This window comes from Bolinopsis microptera, chromosome 12 (assembly GCF_026151205.1).
Source record: "Bolinopsis microptera isolate Bmic1 chromosome 12, MBARI_Bmic_1.0, whole genome shotgun sequence".
NCBI classification, from domain to species: Eukaryota; Metazoa; Ctenophora; class Tentaculata; order Lobata; family Bolinopsidae; genus Bolinopsis; species Bolinopsis microptera.
The window spans coordinates 5132902-5154383 of NC_087083.1; the positions used below are offsets into that span (position 1 = coordinate 5132902).

Genomic DNA, 21482 nt, shown 5'->3' on the forward strand with positions numbered 1-21482 from the left:
CTGTAACTGGACATAATTATATATATATATATATATATATATACAGTGCACATAGTTAGTTATTAGTTGAACAGCATGAGATAAGTGGAAGAACAAACGAACGAATAGGCTTCAACAAACAAGGTGTACATTTTATTTCTCCTCTGTAGTTGCGATCATAATAATTGAACCGACTTTTGTTAAACAAAACATTTCCGGATGTTTGACATATTAATCAGTCTCAATAAATGTATATATTTGTAATTTTAGTTGTGAAGCAGTTTAAAATAGACTTAAAAACCGGTCGGTTCCTGTATACTGTACGTTTAAATATATAAAATCACTTAAATCTTTACTTTTAGGTTAAATGGGGGCACAAATATCCAAGCTAGCTGTCACCGAAATCCCTGATGCCTATATTGCAATCTCAATATGTTCCAGCTCAAAGATAAGAATCATGAATGTGACACCAGAAGTTAGAGAATTGCTTGAAAGACTTGACCAGGAAATAACAGAAAAATATGGATCCACTCGAGGTGCACTTGTAGAATACTTCGGTACTTTGAAAATCCACGTTGGAGACAGGCTTACATTTGGAGAAGGAGGTGGCAAGGACAGGTCTACTCTCGGGAAGTTCTTTGCTCTCCGTCTCCTGGAAGAAATGTACAACTTGGGATACAACCCGGTTACCAGCAGTGAGTTAGCGACACAGCATGATAAATCTACATGGTTCTTTGCAAAGAGTGCTCATGAAAACAGAGGCAGGGCTAGAATTTGTTGTATTGCTCCAGGTGGAACAATACGGAACAACAAACTTGTCCTGCTACATCATGATGAGCATATAAAACAAGCAGTTATGCTAGCTGTTGGAAATGCATGGCCGAGCTCATCCGGAGCTGAGGACGTTTCAGCTGCAGGTGAGACGCTACATGAGATTTCTTTAGGTGGATGCTGGGGTATGACTCATGAAGATGGAATGAAAACTCGAAAATTAATTTGCAGCTTGGTGGGGAATATGAGTGCGCTTAATTGGAGGCTTCTCGCTTCAACTAATCTGAAAGGGTCTGCTGACTCCCTCTACTTTATATACGATCAAACTTTTTCTGCTGACCCAAAGGATTTCTGTATGCTGGCCCTAGCTAAATCGGACAGGTTTAGGCTGATTAACTGCGACCAACTCCTTGAGCCTTTGGAGACGGCTATTACTGATGCTGGTCTTGTTATTCAAGAAAAACTGGATTACTACGGAAGCCATGAGATCAAGATTAAAGGAAATCCTTGGCGTTCTAATGATAGTGAAGCTATTACTGCACGAAGAAGTATTTCACGGATTATGGAAGTTTTTGAGCAGAATGGTTACAGCCCTCTCTACGCAATTGACGTTAGTCGTGGACTAACTGACAAATCCTCCATTCTCTTCCAGAAAACTACAACCCAGTTAACTGCAAATATGCTTGCCTGGCACTGACCGGTACGAATAGGCTGGCACTACTAGATTTTCCCGCTGATGTTAGTGCCGCTATGAAGGACTGTATACAACAATTCTACCCTACTGGTATCCACAAGGAGGTCCAATTACCAGACTCCAACCTACAAGTTGATGTTCAAGGAGATCCGTGGATGGCTCTTGGATTTGGTAAGGGTAGTGCTCGATTTCACATGAGAGCCGTGATGGGTAAAATGATGGCGGTTGCGGCCCAGCATGGCTGGCATGTCTCAATTTCAGCAGATGTTTCGGCGAAATTCCTGAAGGAAAGGACAATAGATGTTCACAGCCTCTATTTTGTGAACACACAGTAGGAAACGGTTTTTGAACAAAGACTGCTTGAATATTGCTAACTTTTTTATGTAAAATATGTCCAATAGAAAGATAAAAATTTAAGATAATGTTATAGGGAATTAATTTTTTTGTTAAAAACTTGTAACTTTTGTCAGTGTTCAGGCTACACTATGCATATGCGTCTATGCCCTGTGTTTTTTATGACTCTATTTTCCTCCTAATATTTTGTTTCAATGTTCTGATCGTTTGCCCACATCGAACTCTCGCCCTGACTCATGATTGTACATTCAATGGATGCTACTTCTAGATCTTCCTGGTGCACAATGTTCAGTGATGCAATATCCTCGAGTCGGAAAGTTATCCCGGGTTCATGAACTCCCAAAATCTATCCCATGTGTGTAGGTAAATCTTAGATCAAACTTCGCACGTTTAGTAAGGGGAAAAGTGGCATTCCGTTGGATTTGAATGTTCACAAGGATTTCTCAACGGAATATGGTAGTTAAGACCCCTACGAACATAATTAGACTTGTTGCCAATTTTGTATCTCAACAGAAACACCACTTTTACCACTTTTTACCACCTTTGTACCACCTGTCTGGTTTGCCAAATATCTTTAGTTGTGAACGTCGTAAAAGGCTGCAAATTAACCTAGAATGTTTATCTTATCAAGGAGTAAAACTTTTGTGTGAAAAATTTTTACATTGGACAATCAGCTAATTGGATAATTACCAATTAGTTAATCACCAAAAAAAGTGAAAATTTTTTATTGGCTCAAAATGATTGAAATCGTTTGAAACACGGAGAAATGTAGTTTTTAGAAAAACTTCAAAAATTTTTCACTTAAAAATTTTTTTCGAGACTTGGAAAAAAGTTTGAAAATTTAAAAATATTTTTTTCCGCCAAAAGTGATCGAATTGCATGAAACGTGGATAAAAATGCTTTGCAGAAAAACTTCGAAGATTTTGAGATAGGGGAATACTAAAATCATCAATATTTGAAGTTGGAGTTCAGTAAATCTCGACATATTTTAGTAATTAGGAATAGCTTAGCGGAAAGGGCCGAACCTGAAAAAGGTTAACCACACAATATTAGAGTTTCATAACTAATTACAATACAGCTTTTATTCCACAAATTCCACATAAAGAAACAGCACAAAAGGACCATTTAAGATCGAACCGATTTTACCTGCTGTACTATCATTTTATTGATTTCAATGATCAAAACCTCTGTACCGTCCACTGGGAGACTTTGGGGCCGAAAACTGATCCGGCCCCCAAAGAGGAGTCAGATCACGTCACCAATTAGTGACGTATAATTAGTGATGTGATCCATCTGTAGAATTTAATTGGCCCAGAAATAGGCTAGATACTGGGTAGAGTTCACATGTCAATTCTGTACAACATAGCTGTTCATTAAGAAGTAAACATGATCTGACTGCTCGACTCGTAGATCACATAAGGGACGGGAACTCTTGCTAAAGGGGGGTTCTCGTATCAAGGGATGTGAGACGTACGTGTCAAAGGCTTGCAAGGGGAGTGAGCCGATCTAGTGTTCTAGGTATAAATATTGGGTGATAGAAGGTAGTAGTATCGCATTTAATTCTATCAACAGTCATGCCTACCTTCTCCAAGTTCCTCAACGGTTTCAGAGGATGTAAACAGGTGCTTGATTCTGACGGATATATCTACAGCCGCAAGAAAAATGATGACACCGTCCTCTCCTCTGCTTGGCGTTGCCAGAAGAACAAATCCCTTAAATGTCCTGCCAAGTGCTATCTCGCTCTCACAGACAACAATCTTTCCCTTGGAAGTAAACCACACAACCACGATTCAGATCTGGCTACCCCACAGAGACTCGAACTCCTTACAACGCTCAAGAGGAAGGCTGCAGAACAACCCCTGTCGGCGACTCAGAACCTGATATCAGAAGTCCTTGCTGATGCTTCAACAGAAGTAAACCAGACGCTACCTAATATGGAATCCCTTGGAAAAGTCGTCCAACGAGCCAGAGCTTCTGCCTCCGGATCTGCCCAACATACCGAGTCGAAGACTTCTCTTGAATTCGTTCTTCCTCCCAGCTGCACATCTACGAGAAGAGACGAACCATTTATCCTCTTTGATGGGAAGACTGACCGAGATGTGAGAATCATAGCCTTCGCCACCAACAGGAACCTTCACACCCTCGCAGAATACAACAATTGGATTGCTGACGGGACAACCTATCAAGGAGCAACAGGTTGTTACAGATTACCATCTGGATCGGCTTGCTGTTGGAAAGACTCCTTCCAAAAAGAAGAGGATTTCCAGCAGTATTCTGTACGACCTTTGTTCCTTCTACACGACATACCCAACAAAGATTGAGTACTTGTTCGCTGTTGCGAAATACTTTGGTAATAATATTGAGTAATTTGTTGTATTCTGAAGTATTATATTATTAATCGATTTAACATTTTATAACCAGCCAATACATTGTCTCAATTTAAAACATGTTCACTTCTTAATTTGTAGCTTCTGTGTGCAGAGTTGTCATATGAACTTTACCCCAGATCTAGCCCATTTCTAGGTCAATTATATTCAATCCATGGATCACATCACTAATTATACGCCACAAGCTTCAAGCTTGCATGTTAATTACTTGATGACGTATATGGTGGATCATATCACTTCGGCCCCAAAGTCTGGCAGCCGTACCGTCAATCTTGCCAATCTATACCGGGTATACCTCTTATTTACCTCTATAATTAGACCCAGTTGTGCAAGAAATGCGATTTCTCACAGGGGTTTCTTTTAACTGTGCACTTTTTGTCACTCTCGCAACTCGCAAGAGGCCCGGTATTATAGGGGGGTATAGGAAGCAAGTGTAAATATACCTTCCATCATCCACTGTGCCCCCACTGTGGCTTTTTTGTATTGTGAATGCGCATGCCGCTTCGTTTGCTATGCCAGATACCTCGAATAACCCCCATATGTCATTGCCAGGGTCGGGATAGAGCTGGAGATAGCATTGAAAAGTTGCTAGAGAATAGCTAGATTTAGAGTAAACTGGTGGTAGCTGGGTGGTGCTAGCATGGATGTAGCAGAACGTAGCTACACGGGGTTTCATTGGAGTTGGTTATTTTAATGGCTAAAGAGTGCCGGAACTAAAGTTACTTAAGATTGCAGTTGAGGGCAGGGTAAACCACGGTGTAGTCAGGGACACAGAGCTACAGTGCAGGAGTACTGCAAGTGCAAAAGAACAGTGCAAAGTGATACAGTAATGCAACAGTAAAACGCCGAAGAAGGAGATAAGATTGTGGCTGCAGAGGAGGGAGAGGAGCCTGGAACCTGATTTTGTTTGGGTTGAAAGAAGAGTAGGAAGAAGAGTTTCCTGCCTTGGTAACTGCATTTTGGAAGAGGTGGGGTGAGAACTTATTTTCAAGCGACAAGGGTGGGCTGGGAAGCAAACCAGGTACAGCTATCCGACCTATTAAGATCACCGGTCCTGAGCTTAACAGCCTTTCATCAGAATCTGATGAAAACAGAGTGACTGACCCACCCTTTTTAGATTGATTGATCAAAGTGAGTCTCTTTAGCCCTCTTCTTCTTTAGAGCTTTAGGTTAGTGATCAAACTCTTCGCTACTCGCTCTTCACTGGATCTATCAGGACAGATTCACATCTTTTTAGTCTCAACCAGCCTTAGTTTTCCTGTTTTCATCATGTAGTAACGTTCTGCTACCTCATTTTAGCACCACCCAGCTTCCATCAGTTTCTCTCTAAGTCTAGCTTCGTCGGCGTTTTACTGTTGCAGACTGGTATCACTGCACTGTTCTATTGCACTTGCTGTACTCCTGCACTGTAGCTCTGTGTCCCTGACTACACGTGGTTTACACTGCCCCTCAACTGCAATCTTAAGTAACTTAGTTCCGCACTCTTTAGCCATTAAAATAACCAACTCCAATGAAACCCCGTGTAGCTACGTTCTGCTACATCCATGCTAGCACCACCAGCTACCACCAGGTTTACTCTAAATCTAGCTATTTCTAGCAACTTTTCAATGCTATCTCCAGCTCTATCCCGACCCTGGCAATGACATATGGGGGTTTTCGAGGTATCAGGCCTAGCAAACGAAGCGGCATGCGCATTCACAATACAAAAAAGCCACAGTGGGGGCACAGTGGATGATGGAAGGTATATTTACACTTGCTCCTATACCCCCCTATAATACCGGGCCTCTTGCGAGTTGCGAGAGTGACAAAAAGTGCACAGTTAAAAGAAACCCCTGTGAGAAATCGCATTTCTTGCACAACTGGGTCTAATTATAGAGGTAAATAAGAGGTCCGGTACATCCAGATACCCGGTATAGATTGGCAAGATTGACGGTACAGAGGGTTTTGATCATTGAAATCAATAAAATGATAGGTACAGCAGGTAAAATCGGTTCGATCTTAAATGGTCCTTTTGTGCTGTTTCTTTATGTGGAATTTGTGGAATAAAAGCTGTATTGGAAATTAGTTATGAAACTCTAATATTGTGTGGTTAACCTTTTCAGGTTCGGCCTTTCCGCTAAGCTATTCCTAATTACTAAAAATATGTCGAGATTTACTGAACTCCAACTTCAAATATTGATGATTTTAGTATTCCCCTATCTCAAAATCTTCGAAGTTTTTCTGCAAAGCATTTTTTATCCACGTTTCATGCAATTCGATCACTTTTGGCGGAAAAAAATATTTTAAATTTTCAAACTTTTTTCCAAGTCTCGAAAAAAATTTTTAATGTGAAAAATTTTTGAAGTTTTTCTAAAAACTACATTTCTCCGCGTTTCAAACGATTTCAATCATTTTGAGCCAATAAAAAATTTTCACTTTTTTTGGTGATTAACTATTGGTAATTATCCAATTAGCTGATTGTCCAATGTAAAAAATTTTTAAACACAAAAGTTTTACTTCCTTGAAAAAACTTTCGGGGGGGTTTTAATTGCGCCTTGTACGACGTTCACCCTAAAGTTTTTTTGCAAACCGACAGGGGGTTTCCAAAGGGGGAAAAAGGGGAAAAAGTGGTGTTTCTTTTGAGCCCAAAATTTGGGAAAAACAAGTCTAATTATGTTCGGGGGGGGCCCTTAATTACCATTTTCCGTTGAGAAACCCTTTTGTGAACTTTCAAACCCAAAAGGGAAACCCAAAATCGACCACTTTTCCCCCTTTCTTTTACTTTTGCATTTTTTACAAAACTCACAGATATACTGGGGGGGGCGCGCAGCAAAAACTTGAGGGGAATTGTTTTAGCGGCTTACAAAAAACCCGAAAAATTGTTTTTGTGACCGGCCGAAAGGGCCCAAAAAAAAGAAAGAACTGGTCTTCCGGAGCAGTCACGGGGGTTAAGAACCCCTTTCCTTTTCCGGGAAACCTTTTCCCCCATTCGGAATTTTTTGAATTTTACTTTTCCCGACGTTACTCATCTAGGTCACATCACTTACTTATATTTTACATCAAAAGATCTATTAAATCGTGTACTCACAGTAGCGATATCAGTAAGGTCCACAGGTACACGTGTGGGGCAGTAGCAGACATGGATTTCAACTGTTCTATCGTATCAGTCAGAGTTGCACTGAACAGGAGGGTTTGTCTCTTTTGGGGAAGAGAGCCGAATATGGTGCCCAGATCTGATTCAAAACATGGGTTCCAGTAACCGATCAGCTTCGTCGAGAACCTGTTTGATTAAATAATTTCGTTTTAATTAATTAATTTCGTCAGATAAAATAAACGCTTAAAAAATATATTCTGGATAAAATCAGATAATTCTGGGAAAATGTATACATTAAGACAAATTTGTTCACGACACAAAAACTGAAGAGAAAAGCGGTAAGAAAAAACTAATTCTCTAGAAAACTGACCAAAAACTTGACTTTGCCCAACTTGAGACCATCTCCCGAGTTGAGTGATCCGCAAGTCTGCCTGGTGTTGCTATGACGATGTGAGGTGATCTGGACAGTTCCATACTCTGTGTTAACATGTCCATTCCTGTAGAAGAAGATACAATAGTATATAGACACGTATAGTAGACATATACGTATTTCCGGAATGAACATTTTTATTTCCTTTTCATTTCACATTTTCAGATTTGAGCGCCCCAAATTTCACTGCTTTGACTGAATTTTTCTGAGTGATCATCTAGCAACAAGCATGGTCACTGAGGATGACACAAGACACGATTGAGGTACTGGAAAGTTCTATTCCCAAAAAAGCTTTTATTTGATAAACGGAAAATCTTGATAATGATATCAACAGTAGTATCAAAAGTCAGCTCGTCGATAATTTCCTCTACTCTGATATTCTTATATTTTAAAAAAACTTTAAAAAAACAAACCTCCGATGACAGTGGAAACACGTATGTTGATGTGTGCTCCAATCGCCACAAAACTGGTCCTTTATCTGAAACGCTAACTCCCTGAAATACACGTGATAAGAAGCAGACTATTTACAGAAACTTTCAGTCTGCAGCAGTGGCGTTCGGAGGGGGGGGGGGGGGGGGGGGGGTGGGGGGGGGTAGGTGGAGGGGGGTGAGGAGGTTGGGGGGGGGTCGTGGTGGGGGGGGTTTTATAAAGCCACATTCCACCACATTCCACCACACTCGTAACTATGGTTACCATGCAAATTACCTTGTAGGAGTAAGAACTAGGCACATCTCCCAAATGGATCCATCAATACTCAATATATCAAGAATGGGAAGGGCAAACGCAGCTGTTTTCCCTGATCCTGTCTTAGCACAGCCAATACAGTCTTTACCTGTGAGCAATGAGGTAAACAAGGGAAAATAAATTTAAAAGTTGGAATTTTGAAGAGAGCTGTCGAGAAAAATCGATGCAGCTAAATACTCTTCGTCATAACATTGTAGCTTTAGTGCTACAAATATGTCTTAAATTAAACTATAACCGATTAAGTTTATTAAAAAATGTAAAGGAAAAAAAAAGAAGAAAACAGAATTGAAACAAACCAGCTAAGAAGCAGGAACACAGTTAATTTGAACAGGAGTGGGTTGCTTCATTCCCAGACCTTTGCACTGTTGAACCAACCATTTCTTTATATCCTAGACTCTCGAACTTTACTCTGGTTTCAGACATGAAACCCACTACCTCACCACACTGACATTCTATGTGATATAATAAATGTTAATTAGTTTATTATATTTATTCAATGTATGTATTTATTGTATATTTCTAAATTTATTATTACTAAACATTTTTAGGCCGAGTACTGCCTCCGGGTGGATCTCCTCAATCAATCATAAAATTAAAATTTCGCTTGTAAGTTTAATTCATTCTAGCAGGTGAGAAAAAATAGTTACTATGAAGAAGTTTGCTATTCATTTTTGTTTCGCCATCAATTTAGAAGCATCAGAAAATATTGATAAAAAGGCAAACGAATTTTTCCAGAGATCAATCATAAGTTGTACAGATAAGCTTTCAGATATGGGGAAAGCATTAGAACTAACTCTATTTATAAATATTTGGGTTGTATACTAATCAGTCGCAAATATAATCAATAATTCTGGCCTTAATATCAGTAAAATATAAAACAAGATTAAGAAATTTGAAATACAGCATAGTTTTTCACAACAATTTTCATATGTTTTGTTAGTCATAAGAAAACTTGAAGCTAATCTTAGAGGAATGGAAGTTATGTACGTATACGTTAAAAGCGAAGTCACAAAAAATTAAAGCCTTAATTTTAAAGAAAAGTAAATCAAGTGGCCAAAGAACAAATAGCGATAAATTTTAATTCTAAATATAGCAATTCGAATGTATCCAAGGAGAGGCAGTAGTTAAAAAAATAGCAGCAGCAGCAGCAAGGAGCATGTCTACATCTTGCTTTCAATTCCTTTCTTTACTTTGCATTTCAATTTTCAGTTAATCTATAACCACAACCAAGTCTCTCAAAAATATCATGTAACACTACAACGTAAATGTAATGACAAAAACTGTCATAATTTCTTGTACTTGGTAGAGTAATCTTTAGGACTGATTACCAGACCACGCCCTTTTCTGGCACCTCTGGGAAACCGCTCGATGAATCAATCATTTCCTGCTTGTTTTCAATAGGCCAGTTTATCTTGTTGTTGTTTCCTGCGGGTGGAAATGGTTCAGACGGATATAATAATCAGATATTTTTAAAGTTTTAAAGTTTTTCCAATCTTGATTCACTCACTATAAGAGTGCAATTGTTTATTTCTCCTCTAATAGCTGACAAACCCTGCCCCCAAATCAATCATAATGTGCTTGTTTCTGTAGAAAAACATAACATGCAGGGATCATACAGCTCGTACATTTTGTTTGAAATCAGGAACCTGAAATACCAGCTATTGATTAAATACTAATTATCTCAACTGTTGTATTGGTTTCATTGGTACATGATCAAAAATTATAACCACTTCAATATTCACAGATTTAAAAGTTAGATTTGTAAGAATTTATTACAGAAATTATGAGACATCCCACTCAGTGATATCTACCAAGTAGATTTGTGCAAAAATTTCTGATCTTGTCTGCAATAAACCCTACGTGTTTCGTCCCTCTTCTGCATGTTGGATCCAACGTGACCGTACTGGAAGTTGCCAAATAATCCCTTTATATAGATTTTTTCATCAACGGAGCTGTTTCCATTTAAAAAATAAAACAATTGCAATTAAACTGTTATCTTTTATGAGAAAAGACAATTTTTTTGAGAAAAAACAAGAACTTTTAAAAAACTTATTGGGGTACTAATAGCATTTAATTTTCATCTTAGTAATGGGACAAGCACAAGTAATGGTGGGTTACTCCAACTATAACCTAAAAACAATGACTCGTCTTCCTCTGACAGGATTGCTTTGGGCAACTTGCCAGCCGTTGTGTAAATGTGGAAGATGTACGACATGAGAAATCTAAAGCTGCAATTTAGAAATTATATTTAAAACTGTCTACAACATATGATGATGTACCCGGACAATATCGGGCCAAAACCACTATCCACAGCTAGTAGAGACACAAATTTTTTTAGAGACACAATTTGAATTTTGATCTTTATTACAGATTATAAAAATCATATATAAACTATAAAAAGCCGCGTTCGGGTGATTGCCTCAACTTGGCTTGGTAAAATTCAGTTTACAGAAGCGAAGGCGGCAGCTCAAAAGCCCCATGAACCTCGGAAAGTCAAGGACGAGTGCCAATGTGGTTTTTCGAACCCTTTTTGCCCTTTTTCTGTGGCCAGATGAGCCCCCGCCCTGCGCTTAACGGGACATGAGGGTTTTTTTTTTAAATACTTATTTTAAAATTTAAGCATAATTCATTTTTGGGTTTTACTGAGACTTGCTTGTCTAAAATTCAAAGTCAAAAAAAAATTTGCAGTTAGAAAAAAAAAACACCCAAAATTTCTCTTTAGGTTGCTTAAGGCCCCAAAGTGGTCAGATCGTCTAAATAATGCCTCCTATTTCCGGATTTACAGACCTCGAAAATTTCGACCAAATCGTAGAACGTGTTGCGGCGTCGTATGTAGTGTTTACAATGAAAAAAAGTGCACTTATAAATCTGAATCGGTTGCGGCGCGTGACGTATATTGCTCAAAAGCGCATTACTGCGCCAGAAACCGGTGGTACCGTAAACACTTAGAAATAGAATAAATCACAAGAGACACAATAAAAGTAACATCACTATCAAAGTAATGTTAAAAATGATACAATAGCCACTGCTTTACCAGATTAATCCCATAAACACTATATTTCCTACAGAAGCCAACCGATCAGTAAATCGAACATAGCAATAGAATTTTACGTTTCTACTTTGAAAGATTTCTTTTTCTGATCTCTTATATGAATGATGCTTGTCTTTGTTAAAGTGTTAACATCTCTATCCGCATCTATTTGTTGGCGGCAAGGATTAGATACGATTCCGCTGTCCGAAACAAACTCGTCTTACGACAGTGTCTTTCTGATAAACTGATGTGATCATATTAAACATTGCTGGAGTTTGCAGCGTTTCTCAGATAAATTAGACGACACATAGTCATTGATACTTAAGCGTTCGTCAACACGAGGTACATTCAGGTAAAACATCTCCCTGCTCTCCAGTTTTTAAAAGGTCCGTACAGCGTCAATACCTGCAACTCATTAAATGCAGCAATTGTGTTGTCGTGCGTGGACACGTGTCTTTCCATTTTAAACCCGTGCCTAGAGAAGGTTTAAACTTAACATACAGCTTCGTATTTACCCATCAAATTGTTTCACATTCACCCACAGAGTTTTGCTGTACCTCAAACGCATGTTTGTGATATCTACCTAGCTTGCTATAGTAGATATTTTCCGAGACTCTCAGGGTTAAGAACAGGTCACTTTGTTCATTTTGCGAATCAGGAATTAAAGATCGATGTGCACAGATCCCTGACGATTTTTCGTAGATGTCCACAGATATATGTTGCGAAAATCGACGAAGAACCTTTTATCTTATCCTGAATCAAACTATCCTTTTTCGTTTTCTAACGTCTAGGAAATCGAATTGTTTTTAAAGAAGAATAACCTCTCATACTCCTTAAATTAAATCGAATAATATGTATAATAATTATATTTGCGAGCAAAATTTTTCACACAAACCTTTCAACCTGGCATATGAACCACAATCTCAGTCGCATTTTCAACAAGACAACATCAGTCCACTTGATTAGGGTACTAAATGAAGATAGTCTCCACATTTTCTTAGTTTCTAATCGATAAGCCTAATGATATGCAGTTGTATCTGGCAATAAACTCACCTGTAAAACACCATGATCGATTTAGTAAACATACAGATTTAGAGTTTGGAGGGTTAGTGGAAATCTTGAGCAAAATCCATCAAACATACAGAACCGTAGACGTGGTACAGGTAGTATGTTTGATTATTTTAGACCCGCTCATTGAATCTCCTAGATATTTTATTTTTTATGTTATAATTCATATGTCACTTTCGCTAATCACTACACAAATGTCGGGTAAGTGGGGTGGCTTTTTCGAGGGTCTCTTATGATTGCCGCGCCTTTGTACCAACAACCCAGTTCCAAGAAACTTGTGCCGATGCTTTACAGTTTATTTCTTTTTATAATAGCAAATATGTATTATCTAGGAATAATTACAGTTTCGATGGTTTAATATATATTTGCCAGATTTTCAATCCCAAAGAACTTAAATTGCAATATTTACTGGTAGAACCCGGCAATACACTCAGGGAAGCATAATTTGGTTTTTTTGGATGAATGGGTTTTTATGATAGTTTTAGTAAACCCTGGAATTGTAACCCAGGCCGACTCCCCTAGGTGTTAGATTGGATGGTAATAAATTGAATGTTTACTTTCAGAATGTTCAATGTCTCATCCCTTTTGGTGAACTGAACAATGCCCAACCAATATTGATACAACTAAATGTCTTGAAGTGTCACTTATCTTAATGAGGCTAAGATAGATTGCAATACTTAACGGAAACCTGGTTTTAAGAGTTCTATTGGCTTGATAGTGCATTTCTGCAACCCTGACGATATAAGATATTTCGCTCTGATAGATCGAAGAAAAACTCATCCACCATATCCTAGCTAATCCAACCCGGATTAGGGAGAATTGGTGGAGGGGTCTATGATTGCATGAGAGCAGACCTTGATCTAACTTCAAAGGAAGTTCATCTCAAAGTATGGTGCAGAAATACATGCTGTGGAATTTTAAGACACCACTGGATTAAGTTTGGTTGTATGCACATGTATCGTGTTGGTACACTGGGCTCCGCAAATCATGAAAAAATTGTTGATTCCATTTGAAAACTCTTCTCATAAAGAAGAGAGGACTGAGTAAAGTCTTCATACTAGAGATTTTTAACCTACGCGGAAGTTTCCTGGTCACCCTGGCCAGCTCCTGTCCTATTGAGCAATCCTTTTGTTGAATCTTTTTGTATCTGTGTAAATAAAATTCCGTCGCATTATCTTTTAGCTTATTTCAATGACTGTGCCTTCACTGCTTTATTTTGTTTCTAAAAAGTAATATCAAGTAAAATAAATAAATAAATTCTGGCATCTTGGGACAAATTATCACCACACCAATGACGAATTGAACATGTCAAGCAATACAGTTTAAATTTGCATTAAAATACATGTATGTGCTAACATGAAAGTCTAACAGTCTTAATACAGACTAAGTTTGAACATGATTTTACCGAATTTCAGAAATTTCCTCACTGCTTACTGTCACAAAAAATGATGAAAAATACCCTTATTTTCTGTGACGTCCGAAATTTGACGGTTTTTGTTTAATTTCGCCATATTTTCGGACCGCCAAAATTTCGGTCGTCGCAAATTAGGCCACCATAAATATGTCTTGTAAGGAAGACTGTGGAATGGCACCGTCACAAAGTTGTCTATTAATTGCATTTACAGGCGCGCGCGGTGCATTTTGAGTAGAGAAAGGGGCAAAATCCTTTGATTTGTATATGTACGTAAACGCTTCATTAATTAAATGGCGTGGCGCGCATTGTAGTGTCGATAACAATATGAATATGAAGAGTACGATTTATTGATTATTCCACATTTAATTCCTTTTTGGACAACACATGACCTATAGCCTGACACGTTCTCTAGATAGCGCTGACAGACAATTCGAAACCCTTACCTTATACTCAGCTCCTGTCCTCTGACTTCAACCCTTACCCTTACCCAATCCCAGCATCCGACTCCAGCATCTGCTAAATCCCTAACCCTAACGAAAAATGTGCCTATTTTCTTACATAGTCATGACTCATGTTGTTACGTGATCTAATCTGTAGTCAATTTTTCGCCGATAACACGTCAAAGAAGCATTTTAACCCTATGTCCATGTCATTTGTGATGTGATTCGGAATCAGCTTTCAAAAATACATCGATAATTGTTGTTGGTTCTAACTGTACGGGCCACGGGGGCCTTTCAGACAAATTTTGAAGTTCCAGTGTAAAGCTATTTTAAGCTGTTAGCACGCTCGTTTTTCCCTCCTGTTTAATGTTTTTAGTCCTAACTGCAACTGGTCCTTTTCTCTTATTGTAAGTTGTAACACTTTTTTCACTGTTAACAGTATCTATTTAACGTCTCTATTTTTCAGTTTCGAAGAGTACTATCAATACTATCTCTGATTGCCGACGAGGTAGAATTTCACGCTTTAGAAAAACAATACAAAGTCAACGTTGGAGGCATGAACGTGTTTAACTACCTAGCTTTCTGCGACGACATTTACGATATAGCAAAACTTAATAAACTTGATTAGAGACGTACAAAATTAAGAAATCAGATTGAGTTGTCTTTAAAATAACCTTCAGAGACACTGAATTTTAAATGTTCTTTGATAGAATTTATTTTTACAGTGTGAGATATTAAAACACCTGCTTGGCGGTTGTCAGCCTTATCCATTAACGTTGCACGTAATGGTTATGATTATTTTGAATTGAAGCACAGCAGTACAGCAATGGGAAGTAAAACTTTATTCTGTGCTAAACGGAATGGTAATTTTTGAGATTTTATCCGACATTTATATTAAATATGTTTATGTCTGTTTTAAGCTGCCTATGATTTTTAACAAATGTAAAAAACCTGCGTTATTAAAATTTTGATAAATCGAATCAATTATATTCCATATAATACGATGATAACATAACATGCACAAAAGTCTTGTGAAGCAAAGTAAGCCCCTGAGCTAACCAAAATAACACCCTAAAATAACGCTCTAAAATAACACCTTTGTTGTTTTGCAGACTTCTTAATGGGCAATATATAACTTCGTATTAGTAAACGATCTCAGGGGCTCCCCTTCAACTGAAAACAATATTTACTAATAATGTTGCAACATAAATACAAACTTCTGCTCAGTCAACTGGATTGTGACCGAGCAATGGGACTGATCATAAACGATATGTAGCATATAGGAGCAAAGTATTCCATAACGTCAAGATCATGAACGTCAAGAAAATTCAAGGTTTATTAAATGGATAGATAGATTCAGTCATGAGTCATCTTCATCAAAGATGTAACGGACATGTGCATGATCTTTCAGTTCTTCTACCAACCCGAGCATTTCTTCATTATGGTCCTTTGTAGTTTCACCTTCGTCCGGGTACAACATCAAAAAGCAGTGAACTCGTGCTCTTGACATGGCTAGGTAAAGTGCTGGAAGGTCATTGTCAAGATCTCCCCACATCTGATGAAGCACAATCACTGCCGGCCACTCGACAGAGTAGCTAAACACACTGTCACACAGTGCTATCTTCTGTTTATCTTTATGGTTGCTTACAATGTCTTTAACTAATGATTCAACATCGCTGTTCGAAGAATTGTAAACTACTCCCAAGTTAGTTAGAGGATTAACTTTTTGAACCTCCTTCGCTTGTGAACTGGTTGCGGGAACTTCTGGTTTCTGAGTTTGGTTTGTGAGTTTGGTTTGTGAGTTTGGTTTAATTTATCCAACTCTGTCTTTAATAATTCACCGATAGTATCAAGGTCATAATTATTTAGAACATGTATAACGGTCTTAGTTCCATGAATATAATGGCCACGAGTTTGTTTGGGTAAAATCATATCTACAGGGAATCTGTTTTGTCCTTGCTGATCATATCTAAGGATGAAACGATCTCTGATTACACATAATATATTGGACAGGTCGCATGTGTTCCTAAGATTCATTGATAAACACTTCCTTTGCTCGTCAGACAGAGTTTCTTTTAGGTTTTTAGCTAGTTCTCTTGTATACCGTTGGCCTAAATACCTCCAGCCTTGTACCATGTCACATGCAATCCATACGACTTTGTTCTCAGCCATCTTCTTCAACTTGTCTATAAAGACACCGTACTCCCCACCTCTAGTGCTGTAGTACAAAACCTTTTGAGCGTCATCTAAAAACAAGTGAAACTCTCCACTGAACTGATCTATTAACTTTGCAGCACGCTGATGATCTTTGATGTCAACAATAATGACTTTAATGTTTCTATCCAATACTGCTCTGTCGATTTGTTGTTGATTTATAACCTCAAACCGAATATGAGCCTTTGTTAATGCTGAATGATAAAGCGACCCCGTTTTCTGCAAATCGGTTCCGTTTCCTGCAATACTTGAACTTCTAAATAACATAATTCTGGAGTCCCTATCTGATTCTAGCATTAGTTTTATTACCTTTCCGCACATAATCACAGTTTTTCCAGCCCCAGCGGGCCCGTTTAACCACATCAGGTTTTCACTTGAATCAAGTACATCTTTCTGTTCAAAGATTTTGTATTAATATAAAAGTAGTTAAGGTTATATTCGATATTTCCAATTTATTTATTGTTTACCTGTTATGTATGACGTATGTTTGCGATTAATTGGTGGATGGATTATATGGCCTAACTGTTCCACTGTTTTTATCTAGATGTTTCAGCTTAGAGAGGATCCACTGCTATCATATCGAATAACCATTAGACATCTATATAAGTCAAGGTTGTCAAAATAATAACTAAGATACACTAGCTTCTAGTATTTTAAAATTATAAGTTATAGATTATTAGTTTTCATGACTGGTAAAACTCATACTTTACATGAGATTAGTCGCCCAATATCATTGGGAAGGTTAGGAGCGATAAGTTAAGCACGGAAAGATGCTCAGATCAGGGGAAAGAAGTTTATTAAACTTACTTTTCAATATAAACTTCAGGGAAAAATGCTTGCACGATCATCCAGTTTATTTAAAGATTTGAAATATGGGGTCGTTCACATAATACGTAATCACTTTTTGGTCAATTTTGACCCCCTCTCCCCCTCCTTAATCAGTTTTACATATAGCTACTGTGTCAAAATTACACTAGCGTAATCATTTAAAAGCCCCCCTCCCGCTCAGTGATTACGTAATATGTGAACGACCCCATATGTCCATAATCGTATAAATCTTTACCCTTCTCTGGGTATAAAAGAAGTAAGAACAGAGCAGTAAACACTGATAAATATTATTAAGGAACGCTCCATTGATGTTTGACCTTATAAAATATGTTTTGTGATCTATAAAAGAAGATCGTTCAGAAAAATCCATGCCATATATTTATCATTTTATGAAACATCTTCAAAAGCAGTGCGAACTGCAAATTCAATATTTTAAAATGCGTGCACGACCCTTCAGATTATCTAAAATATCTGAAATATGTCCATAATCGCCTAAATCTTTACCCTTCTCTGGGTATAAAAGAACAGAGCAGTAAACACGGGCTCTGGATATTTCTAATTGAAGTGTGATCAAGTCTTTCTCAATGTACCTGCACACTTTGTGCAATACAATTACTGCTGGCTACTCAGCAGAAAAACTCTTCCTACTGTGGCAAATTGCTATCTTATATTCAGAGTTAATACATCGTATAGAAACAACGTCTTTAATTAACATTCTTATATCTCTCCTGTCATCATTGTAAACGATACCCATGTCATAATAATTCATTTCGTCATTATTACACATTTCATCTAATTCATTACAAAATGCATGACCAATCGGTCCTATATCATAGTTATTGAAAGCATGTATGACGGGTATTGGCCCATGAATAAAATGCCCTTGTGCGAGGTCGGGTGATACAATTTCCAAAAGAACATCATCAAATCTCTCAGAGTCAGAAGATAGCCTAGACAGTCTATTAAATGTATCTCTTATCACATATAAAATATCGTACAAATCACTGCTAATTGTAAGACTTCTCGATAAATTTGCTCGCTGACTAGTCGATAGTTTGCGAACCAGTACATTAGCGAAATCTATAGTATACTTTGGGCCTAGAAATACCCAAGCCTGTGCAAAGTCACACCCTATCCATACACATTTATTTGACGACAACTCTAACAACAAATCTATTAGATCAGTACACTCTTCAGCTGTGCTACGGTACCAAGTCACCTGTACATCGTCCAAAAACAAATGACGGTCACTAACTCCACTGAGTCGTTCAATCAATTGTTGCACATGAAGATAACGTGTTATCTCGACTATGATAACTGGACGGTTGCTCTCTGCTACTCGATCATCAAAATTGCGATAGTTAATCACCTCGTATTCTACACTACAATTTTTCAATGCACTCTGATAATGTTGAGAGTTGTTGCCCTCTCCATTGTATTTAAATAACACAACTTTATTATTCGCGTCAGATTGTATAAGTTGTAACATTTTACCACATAATATTACAGTTCTACCTGCCTCCGCAGGTCCATTTATCCATTGCAGGTTTTCGTCTCTTTTGAAAACTACACTTTGTTCTATAGTGAGGTTTAAAATTCCAGCATATTTGCTTATGACATCAGGAGCTTTTACAACACCGGGATTTTGGTCACGTCTATTTCCTCTTTTAGGCTCGAAAGTAATGCGACCTTCCTTAAGTTGTTCGTTGATATCCAAAATACATCGTGCTAAACTGCACTTGGATTTATCACATGTTTTTCTGTCTGTGGCCCATATGGCTAGTAAAATGTTCCTTGCTTTCTCATGAGAATTCTGATTGTATCCAGATATTGGCATTTCTGTACTCGATATAACCGTTTCTTCAGGAACTCTTCTGACGGATGATATGGCCACAGATACATTGTCTTCCCACCAAGCATTAAAAGTGGATAAATCTTCTTCAAATATGATAGTCGACAGTTCATCATCACTTAACCGGAGTTCTGTCATCTCACTAAATTGGAACTGGTCTTTAAACCGTCTACTGAGATTAGGGTACGCTGTGAACTGAAGAATTTTAGCATCCTTGTCAATACATTTGATCAGTTCCACTACCTTGTTTCTCTGCATAGCTGACTTCCTGTACGTACCAATCAAATCCTGCAATTTACTAGTCGTACACTCTCCATCAATATTATTAATGTCCTTTACCTCGATAACAATGAAAATGTCCGCACAAATGATGATAAAATCGCATTCGCCTTCCGTGTTAAACGGATTCTTGCACTTGTTACACGTTTTTTTGTTCCTAACATGACTTTTATCACACAGACAATACTGATCGTGTGTGTATCTAAAGCTGTGGAGAACAATAGAGTTTCCATCTAACCCTAATTCTAAAAACCTATACATTTTGACTTCAGCCTCGTAGATATACTGAAAGAGTCTTTCATCTCTAAAGCTGGTACCAGGCTGATATTCATCCGGATATTTGTCTATGTAGGCCTGCTCTGGTGCTCTTGGAAGCATTGTGGGCTGGTTTCCAGCCGATGAGCAGTATTCTTCGAAAATTTGTTTCCCATTTTCCAAATTATATTTATCCATTGCTGATCAGTTGATATATCTGAAATGAAAACAGGTGTTTAAGGAAGTGATGCGGATTTAAAGAATCAAAGATTCTAGGATTATTATAGGTTCTTATTACTATCACACAGCTCTCGTGGTACCTCAGTACATAAAATATTAATTCTGAATGTGAACGAAATTTCATTAAGCTTCAAAAATGACGTACAAATTATTCAAAGTAGCTGTTTAGTGCTATAAGTATAGAATTATATTGGGTTCAAGGTTTATTTGTGTCATTTGTGCCAAAAATCCAATCTGAAGTAAACAAACGTATATTTACTGTAAATTTAATATTTACCTTGATGTAAAGAATGATGTTGAGCTTTACTGCTAATAGGAAGAAGTTAGAAACGCTGAATGATTGCTGACCTGGATCCAGTATCTAAAATATTAAACATATTGTTAATCACTAAGCAAGTGAATCTTGTTGTGATAACATATCATGATGTAAAAACTTGTAAAATAGTAAATTTAACCACAAAACGAGTAGTGGGAATTGCACAAAAATATTAATATAAATATTATAATTCTTTAAAAAGGAAGACTAATTCACACAATGCTAACAACTAACGTTAAGGCTAAATTTGGAAAGAGAAAGTACAACTATGGAAGAATGGTGGAGGGAACGTTACGTGGGTCTTTGGTCCACGGTGAGGAGTATGAAGTTGAACAGATAACTGACACTATTTTCTTATGGAGCTCGTCTTATATAGGTAACTTATTCTGTGACTTGTTTGCTAGGTACAACGTAACATTCACATTTCACATGACACACGGCACACCTCACGTCCTAATTTATGCCTACGTCATACCAATCCAGATTCTAGAACATCGGAACGCCCATAATTTAATAGCATGTGACACGTCATCAGATGACGATTGTAAATCACGATTGGAATGCTGATAGAGCGATTGACAAAGCTAGTAAATAAAGGGTAATACTTTTAAGCGAACATTATTACAAGTTGGCACTAAGCCGCTACTATGCCGCGAGAGTGCCGCCTGCATAGTGCCACGTGAGTACCGCCATAGTGCCATAGGGTGCCGCGAGAGTGCTGTCGGGATTCGGATGTATTATTGTAACTTACTCAGCCCGCTCAAGCTATTAATATTTGTAAATGTGAATCAGGAGTCATCATTCAAGACTAATATTGGAATATGGAGTAAACAAATGTATATTTACCTTAATGTAAAGAATGATGTTGAGCTTTACAGTTAATACGAAGAAGTTATAAACGCTGAATGATTGCTGACCTGGGTCCTGTACCTAAAATATTAAACATAATGTTAATAAAGTAAATCGTGCTGTGATTACATATCAAGGAGAACAAACTTGTAAATTAGTAAATTAAACCACAAAACGAGTATAATGAGAATTACACGAATAGTGAAATAAAACAGAATTGTTGATAAAAAAGGAGGCCTTATAAAATATGTTGTAAAGCAAAGG

The 21482-nt window shown here is 37.7% G+C and overlaps 3 protein-coding genes and 1 long non-coding RNA gene across 4 annotated transcripts in view; 1 reads left to right on the top strand and 3 right to left on the bottom strand.

The window, feature by feature from the left end:
* LOC134823972 (probable ATP-dependent RNA helicase DDX49) overlaps positions 1-7444 on the bottom strand; it is a 47454-nt gene extending 40010 nt beyond the window's left edge. The window contains exon 1 of the mRNA XM_063835571.1: positions 7253-7444. The gene's annotated coding sequence lies outside the window, so the exon portion shown is untranslated. The remainder of the gene's footprint in view (positions 1-7252) is intronic.
* On the top strand, positions 65-1980 carry LOC134823971 (uncharacterized). The gene is made up of 2 exons (XM_063835570.1): positions 65-123; positions 342-1980. Exon 2 carries the CDS (start codon positions 347-349, stop codon positions 1445-1447), a length of 1101 nt encoding a protein of 366 aa, XP_063691640.1. The 5' UTR covers positions 65-123; positions 342-346; the 3' UTR covers positions 1448-1980.
* LOC134824536 (probable ATP-dependent RNA helicase DDX49) lies at positions 7249-10647 on the bottom strand. The gene is made up of 6 exons (XM_063836443.1): positions 10571-10647; positions 10293-10384; positions 9795-9857; positions 8394-8520; positions 7636-7755; positions 7249-7444 (listed from the first exon to the last, which is right to left on the bottom strand). Exons 1-6 carry the CDS (start codon positions 10645-10647, stop codon positions 7249-7251), a joined length of 675 nt encoding a protein of 224 aa, XP_063692513.1.
* Positions 10648-17577: 6930 nt separating this feature from the next.
* On the bottom strand, positions 17578-21304 carry LOC134824254 (uncharacterized). The gene is made up of 3 exons (XR_010161372.1): positions 21216-21304; positions 20331-20414; positions 17578-20030 (listed from the first exon to the last, which is right to left on the bottom strand). It is a non-coding gene; the product is annotated as an uncharacterized LOC134824254 (long non-coding RNA).
* Between the last annotated feature and the right edge of the window lie 178 nt (positions 21305-21482).

Coding starts and splice junctions, on each gene's coding strand:
- LOC134823971 (XM_063835570.1), top strand. CDS start 347: ATGGGGGCACAAATATCCAAGCTAGCTGTCACCGAAATCCCTGATGCC.
- LOC134824536 (XM_063836443.1), bottom strand. CDS start 10,647: ATGTCGTACATCTTCCACATTTACACAACGGCTGGCAAGTTGCCCAAA. Junction 7,756..8,393: donor CTAGTTCTTACTCCTACAAG/GTAATTTGCATG, acceptor CTTCTTCTACAG/GAATGGACATGTTAACACAG. Junction 7,445..7,635: donor CTCAAGTTGGGCAAAGTCAA/GTTTTTGGTCAG, acceptor TTAATCAAACAG/GTTCTCGACGAAGCTGATCG.